This window comes from Protopterus annectens, chromosome 6.part0, assembly GCF_019279795.1.
Source record: "Protopterus annectens isolate FY-2018-M chromosome 6.part0, PAN1.0, whole genome shotgun sequence".
NCBI lineage: Eukaryota > Metazoa > Chordata > Ceratodontiformes > Protopteridae > Protopterus > Protopterus annectens.
The window spans coordinates 1627937276-1627958514 of record NC_056737.1 but is presented as its reverse complement, the minus strand read 5'-3'; the positions used below and the strand labels follow the sequence as shown (position 1 = coordinate 1627958514).

Sequence of the window (21239 nt, the reverse complement as noted above, 5' to 3'; positions counted from 1 at the left end):
CTCTTCTTATTTTTGTAATTATAATAGCACCCACCTTGTTTTTCAGCCACATGTAAATCATTATTTATAATATCACTATCTGTCGAATTTGTTTCTCCTAGCACTTTCTCCCTAATATTTCTTACAATATTCGTTTTATATATCCCCTATTTATAAAGAGATCTTGTAATATATCCGCTTGTTCTTTAAGCTGGATAGGTTCTTTACATAACCTACTTATCCTAATAAACTGACTTTTTACCACATTCGGGAATATATGATGGGGATGCATACTGCCATATTCGAATATTGTATTTTTCCAGCATTTCTTCCTAAAAAGGTTTGTGGATATAAAACCATTAGAATCCTTCGTTATGGTAATATCCAAGAAATCAATGCTTAGCTCAGAGTATTCCATCGTAAATCTTAAAAAACTAGTCGTGGTTTCCAAAAAGTTCACAAACTCATTTAGTTCCCCGACTGTACCATTCCAAAACAAAACTATATCATCCACAAACCTTTTATACAATATAACTTTCTTAAAGAACTCACTGTTAAATAGATTATTTAATTTCCAATAATAGACCACAAGGTCAAAGAGAGCAGATTAAAGTAGTTTGGACACATGTGTAGAAAAGCAGAAGACAATCTGGTGAAGAAGATTTGAGACAGACAGGAAGAAGCCAAGAAGAAATGATGGTATCCAGCAAAGAGATGGTAGGACTGCGTAAGAGAAGACCTGTGACAGTAAGGTATGACTGTCAAGAAGGTAGGGGAGTGGCAATAAAGCAGGAAAAATGGAGACAGTTGACATTACACCAGATCCCATGTAGAAAATTGGAGGAAAAAAAGAGATTGATGATGATGGTTATGCTAAATGATGTAGAATTGCTTTTGGGTGATGGGACGGAAACATAGTACTTGGAGAAAACCTATATATATATATATATATATATATATATATATATATATATATATATATATATATATATAGGAAGAACATGCAAAATTCATACAGGCAGTAACTCTTGGTCAGGACTGTCCCTAATTCTCTGACAACATACAGGTGTGTTTCTTAGAATGGTATAATTAAAATAGTGAGCCTTTTTCATGCATTGTGGCTTGAAATGTTATTATCAGTACCTATGATGAGATTTGAGTTTAAATTGATGGTGGCACCTTATCTCAAAACAGATTTTCAGAAACCAGATGTCAACTTTTTCTTTCAGGCTGCTTATTCGAACCCATGTGAAAAACAGTAATATGTAGACATGAGATGTAAAACTCACTTATTCTATACTACAAAAGGAGGTCAGCTTCTCATGTTATTCTGAAATTTAGATTTGCAGATATAGGAGTATTAGTATCAAGTAAATAATAAGTTCAGTATACTGTATGTCGACATAAAAGTAGTCTAATACAGAACAGGAAATATTGCTCAGAAGAGGATTTAGTGTAGCCACCAAAGTGTAAAAAGAAAAGAGCAGCCATGTTGGAGAAAGTGAACCATCTAAACACATTTCACATGCATATATTGTGATGAAACAGAATATGCAGAGCAAACAGAGAAGTTCACTGGGAAGCTAACCCAAGACACGTTTCTTTAGAGGTCTACTACAGATGCTTGCATGCTAGTTACTCATGACATATTTACTTGATGCTAGTTGCTTGAAAAAGCAAGTGCTCGAATTCCCACTAGCCTGACCTTCCATTTCTATGTTGCCCTCCCAAAACCTGACCATATGCAACTGTACAACACAATCAGAACCCTAACACAATCAGAACCCTAATCCTAAGCCTAGAACTCCCACTAAGTTCTCAACCCAAAACATCACTCCATTACCCTAAAACTCCACTTCCCCTTCATAACCGTAAAGTCCCCGATTGCTCCCTAAACCTAAAACTCCAACACCAACCTAAAAACCTAAATTTCCTGATCGCTCCCTAATCACAAAACTTCACTTCTGTTCCCTAACCCCCAAATCTCCCTCCCATCCCCTCCCAATGGCTGTCACACCACTTATTTTGATTGAACTTAAATATTGTGTTAGGGTAATGCATAGTAGCTGCCTACTCAAACTCATATTTGAGTATGGGTGCAAGAAGCAGCCTAAGTGAACTACAAGATGCTCTAGTCTCTAGTCCCTAGCTTTGAGAGAGTGGATTTCAAGTGCTTCAAATTCAGGCACTTGCAGTAGACCCTCTTTATAGGCCTCTAACTGGCAGCATATCATAATACAAAATTCAGTAAAGAGATCTGTGCAGAGAGGGATAAAATGCAAGCAAACACACTGATAATTTAGTACGGTGTCCTGATATGTTCTGTTTTATAATTTGTGATTGCAGTAGCAAGCAGCTATGGGGAATCTGTTTTTTTTTTTTTGCAATCCTATATTTGTTACTGCTGAGCAGTAAAATTACTTTGGCTCAAGCTAAGCCATGGGTTTTGCTTGGAAAAATACATTTAGAAAGGTTCCAAGGCAGGCAAGAATATCCAAATAATATTACTGTTAAACAATTATTCATGAATAAAATCTTAAAATTACCAGCTTGACTGGTAACCCTCATCTTCTTTAAAATTTCAGACCTCCTTTCTCACTAGCTTCCTATTAAGTCTTTCTACAACCTTTCCCCTGCTGTATGGAAAAGTCCCCCCCCCCAAAAAAAAAATACTTTATAAATAATCTAACTATTTTCAAGAGAAAACTAAAAGAACACCTATTTCAACAGCACAAATGCACATTTTAGAAATGCAGGTCAATATATTGCTTACTACAAGGCTAACTGTTCTTTTAGCATGATTGATCAATTTGCTACACACTGATGACTTTTTATACTGTGTAAATTCCATATAGTTTTATACAGACAAATGTCCATATAGTCTCTTGTGCTCTACTCTTTGTTAGTTCTGCTTCATCATTCTTCCATTTTGCCTTTATTTATTCTTAGTATAGCTACAGGCAATTGATTTATATCCTATGTTTTGAAAACTGTACAATTCCAAGTAGTTGTTTATGTTCTATTTTTATGTAAACTTTAATCTTTAAATTGATTGCAAATGTATGTTAAAATCAGTTTAAATTTATGTTTTATCTTGAATATTTATATCTGTATTGTCTTTGCCATATAGCCTGAAAAAGGTATTGTACTAGTCCACCAACCTGGTTACCCAAAAATAAATAATAAATTAAAAAAATGCTTTGCCATGCAGTCAAAATAATGAAACCAAGTGTTTCACACAAGCAGATAAAATAGTTGTGCACAAACAAAATTTGTCTGTTTTGGTATACTGAATTTAAATTTATGATGCAGGGTCTACCATGGGCAATTTCACAACTGTTTGGCAGACAATCACAATATATTTAACTGATGTTGTTTTAATTACTAATGCTATTGCAAGTAGGGTACACCCCTCCCCCATATGGATAAATATGAATCCACTCTCTGATTTCTAAATATAAGGCCACTGAGGTTGAACCAGCATAGAAAAAAGTATTGAGATGTTCCCCTTTTCTCAGAAAAGGTGCAACCTTTATGATAGTACAGTAAGACATTGAGGGTGTAGAGAGAGAATACCAACATCAGGAAGGGGGAGGGTGGTGGTGTCAGGAACGCCCTCCTGCTGAAAGGCTGTGAAACAGTGATTTTATGGTCATTTACTGCTAAGATAAGCTGGAATGACAGTATACTTTGAATATAAGGTGGCATTAACATACTTGAGTACACTCAACAAAATAGCAGTGAAACAAGAGACTCTGAAACAAGACTAAGCTGCTGTATCTGTGTAAGCAGGATTTGTACATATCTGAAATTCATGCAAGCAAAACTGATAGTATCTGAGGTTAAATGCAATTACACTAGATTCTAATTTGAAAAAAAAAAGTTATTTTTCCAGAATTATATTCAATTTATGTGCTCACAAGTACAGATTTATACTGTATGAGTAATATAAAACCATTATACAACAGGGGATAAAAAAACACCCCATCAGCTATTCAAAATCTCCCATTTAGTGTAACCACAGGGAAGACATTACCATATAACACCTCTACTGTAAGCATGAATTTCTTATTTTTTTTAATAAATGCTTTTTTCTGTCTGTTCTGTTGACCCCCCATGCCATCATTACAAAGGTCTCAAGCCCACTGGTTTGTATGAAATAAATCTCATCACAAGTATTATGCAACCACAGGACCAGCCTGCTTGCTTCTAAAAGAGAATAGAGGAGTCTATCATTAGAGATGTCTTGCTTGGAGAAATCCAAATGCAAAGTGTTTATACATTAAACAAAACAGTGAAATTCAGCACTCAAATGTCTGACATGCAAGTTTGGATAAGTGCTGAAGAACTGGTGTGCTATAATATTCTTTTCAACAAGTAATGATACTCCTTCCATTAGGTTATTTGCTTTCTTAGGAAAATTGACTAATTGTGTATTTTGGTTATCTGCATTATAGCACATTGATTCTTATAGGGATTTTACACAGAGGCAGTTAGGACGGTACTATATATAATCATTGAAATTCTAAATGGGTAAAATGAAAAATTATGTGAGGTTGAAGAAATGTTGACCATTTTCTTTTACATGACAGAACTGTATTGTATTGTATTTTCATCACTTGTATGAAAAGATGGGGTTCTCCAGTACTGATCATAAAACTTATTTCTTTATCTAGCTAGTAAAATCGTGTTCTTTCATTTTGTGAAACATTTCACAGACATATATAAGTTTTCAATCATTACTATTGTTACTCACCTTAATTGCTTTCTGTATGTTTATGCATGAGTCCCGGATTGTATGGAGCAGTTTATTGAAGCGACCCATTTCTTGGACAAGTACAGTGTTCATGCTCTGGTTGTATGCAGTTGGGTACTTCCTCATGGCAGCTTCAGTGTCAAAGTTTGAAGGAAGCTTGCTAAGAATATCAGCTGCAACATCATACACAACTTCATCCGTTGTCTTACCACCACCACCTGATGAACGGGAACTTACAGATAAAAAAATTAAATTGACACTTTCTTTCAAGTGCATTAAATTTAATAAGACTTCAGCACAGAACTGAAAGGTCCAATAGTTTTGCATACTTACAGTCTACAGATAGCTACTTTACAATTAACTTGGATAGGTTTATTAGCATTTATGTTCTATATAATATGCATTCATGTCTTTCAATAAAAAGTAGTAGCTCTTTGGGGAAATTTCATATTCTACAGAAATAACATCTCAAGGAATTTTTGAAATGTCATGGAATTTAATGTAAAACTAAAATGTGGAATGTGCATAAAATGAAATAAGTGTTTTTGCAATACTTCCATGAAGTTGTAATTTGATCTCTGGATTTTCAGTAACATTGCATCCAGTATGGTATTTACATAGGATTTGTGTTCCATGATAGTCATTGTATCAGTGCTGAAATTTCCATGAAGTCATGGCAGAAATATTTCTAAATAGAAACATGTTGAATCACAGTAAGTAGATTATGCAGAAGAACACATTAAAATTTTGTTAAAGTAACGCAAACTTTGTTACTAGACTTTGTCACACAAAATGAAGAAAAAAATAAACTCTATGGTTTGACACAAAGAGATTAATTTTTACACGGTTTACACTGCAACCACACCCCTGCACTGCACTAACAAAACAGCATGCTGCTGGGCTTGCAACAATCAAATTAAAGATGGAATTCCATTCATTAACAGCACTCTTTAGAGTTACTTACATAAAATACAGAGCATATATTTGAATCAATATGAGATAAATAAAGTGAACTGACACAGCTGCTCTGATCTCAGGACAGTAAAAAATGTACAGCTGCTGCAAAAGGGATTTTAAGTGTTGAGCTTGACACAATTCTTTTATCTTTTGAAACTCTAGCACACTTTGCCTTTCATTTAAAAATATGCACTAAAACGACATTTATGTACTTTATGGTAAGTTCCTTTGTCCCTCATTAGCCAAAGGTAGCTTTGTCTGCACTGCACCATAATTTAACAAAGGTGATTAATGATGTGTTTTCCATACAATCTGAAAATAAACACAATAAAGATTATTTAATAGAAAGAATACTGGTTCCTTTGAAATAATTCCTAGCTATGTTTAGCAAATGTGGGCATCTAAAATCAAGTATATGTTTTGATTTGTAGCAAAACCCAAATGTCAAGCAAGCAAGCATTAGGAAATTCTAAAATGAGGACAAAATGTACACACACACGCATATCTATGTATCTATACAGATGCATATACATATAGATATATAGCATTTGTTAGGCTGCAAAAGACTTCTTCCCAGTCAGAGTGAAATGAACCAACGTACAAAAAACACCCATGGATGTAGACAACAAACGAATAACCTTTATTTAATGTCAGTTAAACACTCTCATCGTAACACAAGACTGCAGCAGAATTGAAATGCTAACATTATACAATATTAAATAATAGTTACAAAAAAGTAATGTGATTTGAAAAGATCACTATTACTATAAATGCTATTAGCATTAAGTTAACTATAGAGGAAACATTTGATGTGATGAATAAACATTGACAAGAATTACTGTAAACACTTTGGAAAATATACCTGAAATTAATACCAGTTTAATAAAATAAACCGTTAATGGTGAAACTGTCTAGCCTTTAAAACACATTTAATGCTTATATAATCATTCAGTCTTGGAAATAATTTTTAAATTTTCCAAGTGACTACCTAAGTAACTTATTAGACATAACCACATAAAATGTTTGGCATCTTCCATTTTCTGTAATACCAGTTTTTGCTATTACACTAGGACCCTTGTGACTCACTGTTTCATCCTATTATGTCTGTGTTTGGGTCCAAAACATTAAGCATGTATTTGTACTTGGGCAGCTTATTGAATAAGGTAACTCAAGGTACACTTTCTTAGATAAAACATTTCAGGGATTTTTTATACAAGTTAAGCAGGCTTAATTTACAAGATGCCCAGTCAGGCACTTTTCTAATCATGGTTGACATTACGTCTTACATCTTTATATGCTGTGATACCCCCAGAATAGGGACTTGGAAATGGTCAGACTTTTTATCTAGTGCACCTAGCTCTAACATTCTCTCTCTGATCTCCCGCTAACATTCTCTAACTTATTAGTACACCTCTTCTGATTTCCTCGCTGAAGCTCCTGAATGTTCTTTCTGAAGACTAAAACACTTGCTCCATGGGTTCCGATAATGTGCCAGGTTGCCTTCTTGTCAGCACCAGTCACTGTCTCGTAGATTCACTACTAAGCCTATTCATCTTCAGCCTCTGCACTGAATTCATGCCAGAGGAATGGAGAATTGCAGTAGTCATTTCACTCCACAAAGGAGGTTCCCCTACTGATCCAAGAAATTATTGACCTATGTCTCACCAGCCTTATGTGCAAAGCAAGGAACACATCATTACAGAACTTATTGACAAGGACATATGCAGTCTACAAACCCTGGACCCAAGCAATTTGGATTTGTTAAAGGCAGATCCTACCCGCTGAACCTTGTTGATTTCTTTCAACTTGTCACGCATGAATTAGACTTAAAGAAATTAGTTCACACTGCCTACCTGGACCTGGCAAAAGCCTCTGATACCATCTCACATTCTGGCATTATTGTCAACTAATCAAAGTAACTGTAAATCTCTATGTTACCCGCTGGATAGCAAACCGTTTCAATGAAAGACTCAAATCTATTCATACAAGAGGTGCACTCTCTTTGACAAGAGTAGTTACCAGTGGTATCCTTCAGAGATTAGTCCTAGGGCCACTTTTCTTTGGCATTTATTTTAATGTTGTCAAGGCTGAGATCAAGGACCTGTGGCTGTTAGAAAATCCTTCTAACGTGCAAGATTAATCACCAGGGGTATTTCTTTCACACTTAAGGAAGTTATCATTCTTCTCTCGTCAGACCCATAACAGTATAATTACCACTTTGGTATGTACCTGTCTAAGCATATTACCTAGCTTGAGAGACCACTGCATTTCCCCAATATGGCCTCCTGCACATCTACAAAATTAATAACACCCTCAACACCTGCTCAAGAGATCTTAACTTCCACCGATACATAGATAGGACCTACTGGTGAGATAGATATATATGCCAGAGAATGCCTCTTTTATGGAAAAGACTTCATTTGAGTGTAAAGCAAAGAGTGGATCACTGACCATCTTTAAGTATAACCTGGATGAATGGAAGAGCAATTGTAAATACACCCTGGGTCTGGCCCCTCAAACCCTCATTCAAAGGGGTCAAAACTAAATATAGGTTAGTCATGCTAGTGAGTACCCATGGTTTGGAGCATTCTGGCTAAGCTACAAAGGGTCCTCTGGTTCAACAGCCTAGCAATGACTTATGAATCTACGAACTATATTTCCAAATAGTGAAACTATAATGATGTATAACCTAACGGAATTGATATCAATCAATAATGTTTTCATGTTTAAAGGTCATTTTTTTTTTACCAGCAACACAGTGCTGTTGCAATGGAGGTGAGGGTGGGGGAGGGTCACAGCTGTAGCCACGTTTGAAAATCTGGTTTTAAATAGTGGAGAAAATAGCTTTTTGTTCCCTCTGCCTGAGTTTGAATGATTTTTCATGCACACTTTATTGATGATTTATTTTTTGAAGTGAATAAAGCACAGTGATTACACACAAAAAAAATGTCAAAAAATAAACTTGTTGGGCACTATCCGAGCATGAGACATGATCTTAACAGTGCTTAGGGGTGCTTAACAAAACCTTGTTAAGATCTGTCTTGCACTAGGGAATAACAAAGGACAGTGAAGCTAACAAAGAACAGCAGAAGAAGGTAAAATAACACTTAAAAGCTGTTAGAAGTTTTCTCTGCTACAACTACAAACAGAAAGTGTGGCAAAACCGTTATCTAAAAGCTAAAAGGTATTAGTTCTACATGGGGAGCACTTTATTTCTGCATATTGTCCATATATCTCAGCTGTCAGTGATTCTGCAAAATGTCTCTGATTTTGCTCTGTCCCTCATAATTTTTTTGATTTTCTTGTAAATCGCTGATGATTACAGTCAGTAAATAATGGCATACATTACAGTTTCATACTCCCTATTGTTCAGAAAATACATGTCGATGTACAATCTGTTGTTTTATTAATTTTTTAAATGTTGTAAAAGGACAGTGAGATGTAGCCGGATGACTTGTTTGAGTCGAATCAGCTGTTTATGGAAGCCCTACTGGAGAAGATGTTTATGGAAAGGAAATACCAAGTGGAGTTGCAGTTTGTATTAGGAATTATGGAGGTAGGAGAGAAGTATTCAGACCCATAGGCAGATTGTGTCAGGGACCCATCTGTCATACAGAGGATAACAACAACAACATATAACAACAGTGATTATCAAATTTTATTATTATTGGAATATAATGGAATAATTTTAAGGTTGTTTTTATTTCAGAGAGAATGGGAATATTTTGGCCAGAGTATTATCGGTATAATTAAAAAAATCCAAATTAGACCAAATCCTAGTAATTAAAATTCATTTAACATGAAAAAAAATGCTTTTGAAAAGTAGTAATAGGTAATATTATATAGTGAAAATATATATCATAAATGGGAGGAAGAAAATAAATGGTATGGAGGTGCCACCAATGTGAATATATTATGAATGAGAATAGAAATAAAGTAGAAATAGATGGATAAGTAGTGAAATTTGGTTGTGAAGTAGTAAGGATTAATTTACCTGGCACAATGTCAAAATAATTTACATTCTATGTGGGTAAAACAGAGGTTTGAGAGGCAGTATTCTGAACATCTATGCGAAGCGTATTCTGAAAGAAACCAATATTTTATATAAGCAAAGCATGATCTGATGCAAGGTATAAATTTCTAAAAAGGGTTTTAGAGCAAGGTTATGAAGGAAGGATAGGAGGAGGTTGATAAGAATTGTTAGAATACATAAGGTTAGAATTATTAGAATACAAGGGCTTAAGGGAACACATGGTTTAAATGAAGGGATGACTTTATTTAACTTTAAAATTATTTAAAATTACATGTGAAATAGTGCTGTTGTACATTTGTGATAGAGTGGCACCACTACACTTGTATCCATTGATTTTTCTATGCATTTAGTACTGATATGATATTTATAATGGGTATTAATGGGTATTTATATATATATATATATATATATATATATATATATTTTTAATAATTTAGATTTTGGTGGTTTAGGGTGTTAGTTAGGGTAATTTTTAACATTTTACATTTATGATTAATTTTAAATGTGGAAAGTGGTGAATCCCCTGATTTTTTATTTAATTTGTGTGTAATGTATGTATAGAGATTCAACAATATGTCTAATTAATATATTAATGCCTGATGTATTGTATTGATTAGTGTGTTTGAATTCTTCTTCTGCGATTGTTATTAGCTAGTTTGGTTTTTTAATAGATAATTTAAGAGCAATAAAGGCAATTAATGGCTTACTATTAGAAGTCAAGCTGTTTGTGAATGACGTGTTCTGCTGTATTGATTGCGTTAATGCTTGTGCTGTTATTTTGCTTTGTTTTTTGCTGTTTGGAAGTGGATGTTTCGTTAAGCAAGGTGATTTTACCTTTACAGTTTGGAGTATTCCCTGCCTGCACTTTTCCAGTTTTTTGGTTGTTTTTTTTTTTTGCAGTGCAGTTTCACTTTTTTACTTAGTAATTTTTTAAATGCATTACAGTAGCATTTAAAAACAATCATAATTGTTGATCCTTTATTCCTGCACTATGTTTGGATTTGTCCAAGAATTAATAAGAAAAAAAGTTGAGAGGTATGCTACTGTCTGATTTTTGCCATGATTTTCTTCCTTCTGTTATACAGCCTACTGTTGTTGTGATTCCATCAGGGCATCTTGTTTTTTGAGATAGTTCTGTACTTCTTCCTGGTGGGTACAGCTGCCTCCATGCAGCTATTAACATGGTTATATAGGGTTTCTGTGAACAGTTCTGCATAGGCAACAGTATTCTCAGGGTTTATGTGGGCTTGAAATTTTGCCAGGTTATCACTTAATAGTAGGAAGTTAACCCTAGAGTAGTTCCTGAATATTTCAGGGTTAACTGGGTTCTGTTTTTTATTTTTACTTCAAATGAGACAATTTTGTGGTCTGACCTTATCAAATAAGGCATTACAATAGGGGCTGTGCAGCACTCTCCCATATTAGTGAGGACCAGATTCAGTATGGTTGCACCCCGCATTGGTGTACTGACAATCTGATTCAGGAAGTTTGTGTTTACAAAATCCAGGAATCTCTGTGCCTGTATGTTTGGTGTTGTACACAATCCCAGTTAATAGTGTGGTAATTAAAGTCTCCCATGAATATGGCTTTGGGTTGGATGGTAAGTAGTGTTTCCAATCATTTTAAATACTTTTTATGGGTTTCCTGGGTTATAGAGAGGGACCTATAGCTAGCAAGGAAGTGGTATGGGATTTTGCCTATGGTGATTGGAATGTGGAGAAGCTTAAGTGCATTATCATGTTTGACCAGCCTTGAGGTATATTTATTTCTGATGTAGATCAAGACACCTCCACCTTTAGTCCTCGTCTGTATTGTAGCTGTTCTAAATATGTGGAAGGCATTATAACCTTGCACTGTCAGTGTGCTCTCCATGGCTTTAAACCATGTCTCAGTGGCCGTGCAGACGTCAGCATTCTCTAGGGTGATGAGAGCTAGGGAGTTTTTGTTTAGACTTCTAGCATTGAGTAATAACACCTTTAGATTCTCTTTGTTTTGATTTGCTATGTCAGCAGTACTTTCAGTTCAGCATTTATGGGGAAGGACAATGTTTTAGCTAATATTCAAAAGTCTAGAGGGGAGAGGTGCAGACCAACCCTGGCAAAGCCGCATGGTCTGTTGACCATCTCCTTCCACACTGACAAATATTGCACCTCCTTAGAATGACACCAGAAACTAAGCCAGTTATTAAAGTCGGTCATCTTTTGTTCGTATTGTGACATTATTCTTGGAGAAGGTAAAATGCTGCTCAATGCTAGGCTCATAGCTGCCTGGGACACATTTTCCAAGAGATTCATGATGTCTCTCTTCATAAAGTCTCGGGAGGTACATCTCAGGTAATTTAGAGCCACATGGACTATGACTGAGTCATACTGGTACTTGTGTTCTAATGACCTGTGTATGTGCATAACGTGGCAGATCCTCAACCCTGATAAGATACATACCATGACTTTCTCCTTACTCAAAACTGAAAATGCACTCTTCACGAACTATCACTCCAACAAGAACCAGACCAGCTTGATACCAGGAACTGCAAGTCCACCACCATCATCATCATCATCTTTCGGCGTTCCCCATTAGGGGTCGCCACAGCGGATCATCTCATTCCATTTCTTCCTATCCTCTGCATCTTGCTCTGTCACACCAACCGCCTGCATGTCCTCTCCCACCACATCCATAAACCTTATCTTAGGCCTTCCTCTTTTCCTCTTACCTGGCAGCACCATCCTTAGCATCTTTTTCCCAAAATACCCATCATCCCTCCTCAGCACATATCCAAACCGACCCAATCTCATCTCTCTTGCTTTGTCTCCAAACTGTCCAACATGAGCTGACCCTCTAATATACTGATTCCTAATCCTATCCATCCTAGTCACACCAAGTGCAAATCTTAACATCTTTAACTCTGCCACATCCAGCTCTGACTCCTGCCTTTTGGTCAATGCCACTGTCTCCAACCCATATAACATAGCTGGCCTCACTACCCTCTTGTAGACCTTCCCTTTCACTCTTACTGGTACCAGTCTGTCACAAATCACTCCTGACACTCTTCTCCACCCATTCCACCCTGCCTGTACTCTCTTCTTCACCTCTCTTCCACATTCCCCATTACTCTGAACTGTTGATCCCAAGTACTTAAACTTGTCCACCTTTACCAACTCTACTCCCTGCATCCTTACCATTCCTCTACCCTCCCTCTCATTTACACACATATATTATGTCTTAGCCCTGCTGACCTTCATTCCTCTGCTCTCTAGAGCATATCTCCACCTCTCCAGAGTCTCCTCAACCTGATTCCTACTCTCACTTTAGATCACAATGTCATCTGCAAACATCATAGTCTCATCTGTCAACCTGTCCATCACCACTGCAAATAAGAAAGGACTCAGAGCTGATCCTTGATGTAATCCCACCTCCACCTTAAATGGATCTGTCACTCCCACTGCAGTCCTCACCACTGTCACAGTACCCTCGTACATATCCTGTACCACTCTTACATACTTCTGTGCCACTCCCGACTTCCTCATACAATACCACAACTCTTCTCTAGGCACCCTGTCATATGCTTTCTCCAAGTCTACAAAGACACAATGCAACTCCTTCTGACCTTCTCTGTATTTCTCCAATAACACTCTCAGAGCAAAACACTGCATCTGTATTGCTCTTGCCTGGCATGAAACCATACTGCTGATCACTAATCATCACCTCCCTTCTTAACCTAGCTTCTACTACTCTTTCCCATAACTTCAAGCTGTGACTGATCAATTTTATCCCTCTGTAGTTACTGCAGCTCTGCACATCACCCTTATTCTTAAAGATAGGTACCAAAACACTTTTTCTCCACTCCTCGGGCATCCTCTGACTTTCCAAAATTTCATTAAACAATCTAGTTAAAAATTCCACTGCCATTTCTCCTAAGCATCTCCATGCTTCCATTGGGATGTAATCTGGGCCAACAGCCTTTCCATTCTTCATCCTCTTCATAGCTGTCCTTACTTCCTCCTTGCTAATCTGTTTCACTTCCTGATTCACTATCCCCACATCATCCAACCTTCTCTCTCTGTCATTTTCTTCATTCATCAGCCTCTCAAAATACTCTTTCCATCTACTCAACACACTCTCCTCTCTTGTGAGTACCTTTCCCTCACTATCCTTTATCACCCTTACTTGCTGCACATCTTTCCCAGCTCTGTCCCTCTGTCTAGCCAATCGGTAAAGGTCCTTTTCTCCCTCTTTAGTGTCCAATCTCTCACACAACTCTCCATATGCCTTATCCTTAGCTTTCACCACCTCTCTCTTTGCCATGTGCCTCATCTCCTTATACTCATGTCTACTTTCTTCATCTCATTGACAATCCCACTTCTTCTTCGCCAGCCTCTTCCTCTGTATACTCTCCTGTACTTCCTCATTCCACCACCAGGTCTCCTTGTCCTCCTTCCTCTGTCCAGATGTCACACCAAGCACCTTTCTCGTCCACCAAATATTAACAAATAACGCTGACGATAGTTTACCTAGGTTTCATCTTTATTATACAGACTTCTTCAGAACAACTACCCTTCACAATCACATTTCTTATATACACTCCCTCCCAAAATCAATTGACACTCAATTTTCCAATTATTCAATTACCTATTAAATTAATAAATAAATTACATAATTACTTACATTTATACACTAAATAGTACATCATAAATTAATATAATGTACTAAAAAGGCTTTTTTAAAAGCTTTCTTTAAAAATGTACCAATCACAAAACCACAAATTAATAAAATAAAATATATATATATATATTGTATATCTCATAAATGCATCAACAGTAGACAATTTGTTTCACCCTAAAATATGTTTTAATTTTAAAATAGGAACTATACTTATATTTTCATTAATACCCGGAAAAACCGTGGCATCCAACCTCAGTTGCCATTTCATTTCACATATATCCAAATGTACATCCAGGACAGCACCCTGACTGTCCTTCTTAATTTGCTGTATTGTACAAAACTTAACTTCATGTCCTGGGTATTGCTCAATATGCCTAACCAAAGCATTGGTATTCCTCATATGCTTAATATCTAAAATATGTTCACTTATTCTCTCCTTAATGCTTCTACACGTTTTCCCTATATAGAAGGCATGGCAATGAACACATTTCCCTATGTAAACTACATTTTTACTGTGACAAAGTGTCCATAAATGTTTATGGGTACGTCCCCCACGGTGATTTATTGACCAGTAGTTAAAATATATTTACATGTACTACATCTTCCGGATTTGAAATTTCCTTTTACTCTATTTGTCTGACTGCTGTTGGTACTAGACTGACATCCCATTTCTAATAATTGTTTGAAAGACTTTCCTTTCCTAAACACATTTTTAGGGGCCTTCCATAATTTGTCCCATACATTACTATCTAATTTTAATAATTTCCAATTTTTCTGTATAATGTTCACTATATAATCAGTATCATAATTATATGTAGTTATACAAATATCTGCTCTGTCATATCCTTTTTATCATTTCTAATTTTTGTTGTTGTTGCTGTTGATGTATTCACTTTTACATTCTCATTCTCATTATTCTTTAGTATTGCCACAGAGCCACCACTATTCCTTTTATGCATAATTTCATCCTTAATGGAGTCACATAATAAAACTGGATAACCCCGTCTAATAAACATATTTCTTATGAACTCCACTTCATTAAGAAATTCCTGATGTTCACTTACCATTCTGGCTGCCCTAACCATTTGACCTTTTACTATTGCTTTTTTCTGTTGATTAGGATGCCAGCTCTGGTAATTCAAATATGAATTTGAAAAAGTGGATTTTCTATGTATTCCAGATGTCAAGCATTTTTTAGACTGGTCCACTTTTAATTTAACATCTAAATATGACAACTCAGTTTTACTATACTCAAAAGTGAACTTGAAAAAGTCAACTGTATGGTTTATGTAATGTATGAAAGCTTCCATATTCTCAATGCCCCCTTCCCAAACCACAAATATGTCGTCCAAAAAATGAGTATATTGCTGAATATACTTATTATATTCACTAGTGAGCACATATTCTTCTTCCCAGAAGGACATTATATAATTGGCATAAATGGGAGCACAAGCAGCCCCCATTGCTACCCCAGTAATCTGTTTATAATATTGACCTTCAAAAAATATGAAATTATTTTTTAACACTATTTCCATAAGGGTGATGAATATATTTATACGATCTTGTTCATACATACGAGTTTTTACTAAAGTATAAAATATATATTTTAATATATATTTTTTTAATATAAAAATATATTTATAAAGTAAAAGGAATAGTGGTGGCTCTTTGGCAATACTAAAGAATAATGAGAATGAGAATGTAAAAGTGAATACATCAACGGCAACAACAAAAAAATTAGAAATGATAAAAAGGATATGACAGAGCAGATATTTGTATAAATACATAGAATTATGATACTGATTATATAGTGAGCATTATACAGAAAAATTTGAAATTATTAAAATTAGATAGTAATGTATGGGACAAATTATGGAAGGCCCCTAAAAATGTGTTTAGAAAAGAAAAGTCTTTCAAACAATTATTAGAAATGGGATGTCAGTCTAGTACAACAGCAGTCAGACAAATAGAGTAAAAGGAAATTTCAAATCCGGAAGATGTAGTACATGTAAATATATTTTAACTACTGGTCAATAAATCACCGTGGGGGACGTACCCATAAACATTTATGGACACTTTGTCACAGTAAAAACATAGTTGACATAGGGAAATGTGTTCATTGCCCTGCCTTCTATATAGGGAAAACGTGTAGAAGCATTAGGGAGAGAATAAGTGAACATATTTTAGATATTAAGCATATGAGGAATCCCAATGCTTTGGTCAGGCATATTGAGCAATACCCAGGACATGAAGTTAAGTTTTGTACAATACAACAAATTAAGGACAGCCAGGGTGCTGTCCTGGATGTACATTTGGATATATGTGAAATGAAATGGCAACTGAGGTTGGATGCCACAGTTTTTCCGGGTATTAATGAAAATATAAGTATAGTTCCTATTTTAAAATTAAAACATATTTTAGGGTGAAACAAATTGTCTACTGTTGATGCATTTATGAGATATACTAATCTATGAATCTATGAATCTATGAATCTATATACAATATATATATATATATTTTATTTATTTGTGGTGGTGTGATTGGTACATTTTTAAAGAAAGCTTTTAAAAAAGCCTTTTTAATACATTATATTAATTTATGACGTACTATTTAGTGTATAAATGTAAGTAATTAATTATGTAATTTATTTATTAATTTAATAGGTAATTGAATAATTGGAAAATTGAGTGTGTCAATTGATTTTGGAAGGGAGTATATATAAGAAATGTGATTGTGAAGGGTAGTTGTTCTGAAGAAGTCTGTATAATAAAAACGAAACCTAGGTAAACTATTGTCAGCATTATTTGTTAATATTTGGTGGACTTGCAGTTCCTGGTATCGAGCTGGTCTGGTTCTTGTTGGACTGATTTCTCCTTACTCAGCCTGGTGAGAGGGACATCAGCGTGTCTCACAATGGGGGTCTTCAATGACCAGAATGTTGGATTGTGTGGTCACTTGCCTTATGGGCTTAGGAGTAGAGGCTCAATGAGATGTGGCTGTATATGTTAATGTGGGTGTTGTTCTGAAACAGTGCATTTGAGTTTGCTGAGGGTATTTGTTAAGTATACTTCCTCTAGGAGGTCTTTTGGACTTAGGAAGGTTACATTTAAGTGCTGTAGCATACTTGGATCTATGTATCTGCTTTGAATTGTGTGTGATGGGTGCAGCATGTGTACTACTGACAACCTGACTGACATTAGGAGTGCTTTTAAGTGAGAGCTTTGCCTTCAGTGACACTGTGTAAATACATCTCTCACATATCATATCAGTTTCTTTGAGAATCAACTGGTTATTAGTAAACATGAGGCAATTTCTACATTGCCTTAGGATGCCCATATCTACCAAGCTGGTAATGGAGATAATGGGAAAGTTCATATCCATGGCAACAGACTTTTTTACTGATTAGATAGTTGAAGTGAGAATAAAAAGTAATGTTAAGGAGTGTCCAGTTTGCAACTCTGGGGGCAGTGCTCGTCACTGCAAACTGATTGCCCTGTGTGTAACTAGGTATTGGTGAAATTACAATGGTAGTTTTATAGGAAAAATGTCAACTCAGAGTGTTTATGGCTATACAGGGCACTGCCAATCACTTGAGGGAAACTAATAAGTAGACCCTGATTGTTTAATCCTCTGCACTAATTGCTTGATCACTTTACTTCTTTGGAGCACAGGTAATGCAAGTATTAGTACATATCCCCGGGGGGAAAAAAGTTTATTAAAACAATTTGCTCGCTGCAGTTAACATTTGTTTGCAATGCTGGCATTTGACAACTGTTATAAGCCTGTTATAAGCCTATGCAACCTTGTTTTGCAATCAGTATGCTTACATTTAATATTAGACATGGACCTCTGATTACCTCTTTTTTCTAAGTTGCTTGCTGTAGATCTCCCTGTTTTTAGTTTCATACTGGTGCCATGTATCACTTTGTGTGCTGTCTCAAAGCTGCAATGTGTGCATGCTTGCATAGATGGCATGTATACGTACGCGCGCACACACATTTTTAGAAATACTGGCCTTCTGAATAGCTGCTGTTTCCTGACACTGTAAGATTCTAGTTACTTTGCTGAGTTTGTATTCACCTGCATGACACAGATGCTTACTTTGCCATTCCCAAATAATTCATAACTCAGAGAAATAATGTATGCTTAGGTACAAACAATATGGTAGTTCATTGTGAGTATTTTCTCTTACTGAGAGGAAGCTTCAGGAACTGAGAAAACAGCAACCCCCTTCATTTTGACACTAACAATTAAGTATGGCTTAGTAAGCATAACAAAACACTATCCCACTCCCTAAAACACAGAAGAATTAATAAAATTAAGCAGTGAAAATTAAAATAAATATATACTTCTGAGTAGGGGGCAAACAACCACTGTCTCTTCTTCAGCACATCATGTGACACATTTTATATATATATATATATATATATACACACACACACACACACACACACACACACACACACACACACACACACACACACACACGCACACACAGTGAGAGAGAGAGGATAGACAGACAGACAAATATATATATATATATAGCAGCCACCACCACAACAAGCCTCACTAGAATACCTTACTCAAACCTAAATACAAGCTTGTATCTGCTACTAAACACAAAACAGTAAAACGTGGAAATCAAAACACAGTTCAGCAATGAAAATTACAGAAATATAAACAATTAACTAGGAAATACTCCTCTTTCAACAACATAAAGAGCTATGCCTCCCATAAAAATGATATTATACATATTCAAGGAAATTAAATTAAAAAACTCAGAAAATCCCCCTCCCCCTTTTAGGAAAGAACTGCCAGCTCTTAGCATAGAGAAATAATGATATGAGTTGCTAATGAATGTCATCCTGTATTCATAGATTCATCGCTTAATACTAGACAGTTGATTCTGGTGGATCATTTGCAATCTACCCAATGCAATACCTACTATGTCACCCCCTTTCCATAATGGTTTGTGTTGTCAGCCCAGCTGTGTATGCAAGGCTTCCTAGCTATTCATCCATGTAGTGTTGGAAAAAAGTTAGGGAGCTATTTTGATTAATATGAAGGGGGCATCTATTCCAAAGAAGGGGAATGTTTTGGGAGTAGTATCTCTGAGGAACACACAAACATAGGAAAATAGGAATAATACTAGATAAACTATCACAGGGACCATAAGATGCTTAGCCATGTACACCTTTAAGTAGACACACTTAATAGTTCTTTCCACCCTTTAAGGGTACTTAAAGATGTTCACTTCCTACATCAAGCAGCTTTGTACATAACTCTGTTGTAAACTGGTGCCTACCCATTCAATTATCAAAAAAAGGCAAATAAGTAGTACTTTGCTTAACTTGTAATGGTAACTTATTCCATAGGCTGGGAATACACTGAAGTAGGAACCTATCCCTCCAGTTGGTCTTGTTTACTTGTAAATGTAAATTCAGATCCTTAGTATGGGTGTTTGTATAGTCACAGGTATTGAAAGAAAAAGGAGGTCACCTCAGGAGAGCTGGTAGGTTACTGGGTATATAAAAAGGATTATGTTAACTCATTGGGATAATTGAAGGATTTAAGGCCTTTATTTTTTTCTGGTTAAAATTTTTGGGCCCTTTCCACTTGAGCTTGGACTTGTATATACCAAAGGGGCACTGTATTTGATGATAGGTCTGATAAGGGATAACTACAATGGTAAGATGACTTCTTCAGATCTTGAAAATATTTCTCTGGAAATTAACTGGGCTAGCTAGAAGAATTTCCTGACAATGGTAAAACATGATGACTGAATGAGAAAGAGTTGCATACTTAAGTAACCGGGTCCCCCATGACTGTATCGGTTTAAAGCGGTGTACCAGTTATTACATATGAGGAAGGAACAGCTGTTTTTTTTAATCTACTATATAGAATGTTTGTGCATTTAGCTTGAGACTGCATTCAGTATGCCAGATGTATGGATATTTCAGTCACTGTTGGTACAGTTTAATATCAGTAGATGAGCAGATAACAGTGCCCACCTAGTAGTCATCAAGAAATTGATTTGCTGAAGGCTGCTATGTAGATTTTTTTTTGCATTCAGCTTGAGACTGCTTTCAACACACCAGGTATAAGCATATTCCAGTCCTTTCTGGTAAGTTTAATATCAGTGGGTGTGTAGAAAATAGTGCCCAGCTGGTAATCATCAACAAACTTGGTCAGCCAAACCTCAGGGATATAGGCTTGGATGTCTGCAAAATAAATGCCAAGCAGGATAGGGCCCAACACTAATCCCTATGATACCCCACTACTTACAATTTAACATTCAGAGAGGGCACCAACAACTTTCTCTACTTGGGATCTGTTGAAAAGCTAGCTTGCAATCAAGTGGGCAATGTATAGGTTTACATTAAGTGTCTCACTTTTCAATAAAACCAGCACTGGAACAGCATCAAAAGACTTGACCAGGTCAAGAGAAGCAGCATGCCAAACTGACCATTGTCTACAGCTTCATTAACCTTTTCAAATAAGTTTACTACATTCAGGAGACAGGACCTGCCCTTCACAAAACCAGACTGAGTGGTGTCCAGATCAGTTTAAGTTGTGTAGGTCTACAGCAGTGATGTATGCTATGATACATTCCGTGGCTTGGCATATAAGGTTGGTGAGTCTGATGTGTCTAAAATAACCTGGGTCTGTAGAGGAGCCTTCCCTCATATAGAGGTGTCACACTGGTTGTTTTTCAAGCATTAGGGACAAACCCTTTGGATAGGCTAAGGTTAAACAATTTATGTATAGGTTTGGATAGTGTATTTCAGGGGATAATACATTTTCAGGGATAGTGAGTACAACTGGGGCAAAGTTAGCACTAAATTTGTCCTTGCA

At 36.0% G+C, this 21239-nt stretch overlaps 1 protein-coding gene across 1 annotated transcript in view; it reads right to left on the bottom strand.

Moving 5' to 3' along the window:
• Positions 1-21239, bottom strand: part of DNAH7 (dynein axonemal heavy chain 7) — a 4771155-nt gene that overhangs the window by 423442 nt on the left and 4326474 nt on the right. The window contains exon 57 of the mRNA XM_044073696.1: positions 4736-4966. Coding sequence (XP_043929631.1) covers positions 4736-4966 — 231 coding nt within the window. The remainder of the gene's footprint in view (positions 1-4735; positions 4967-21239) is intronic.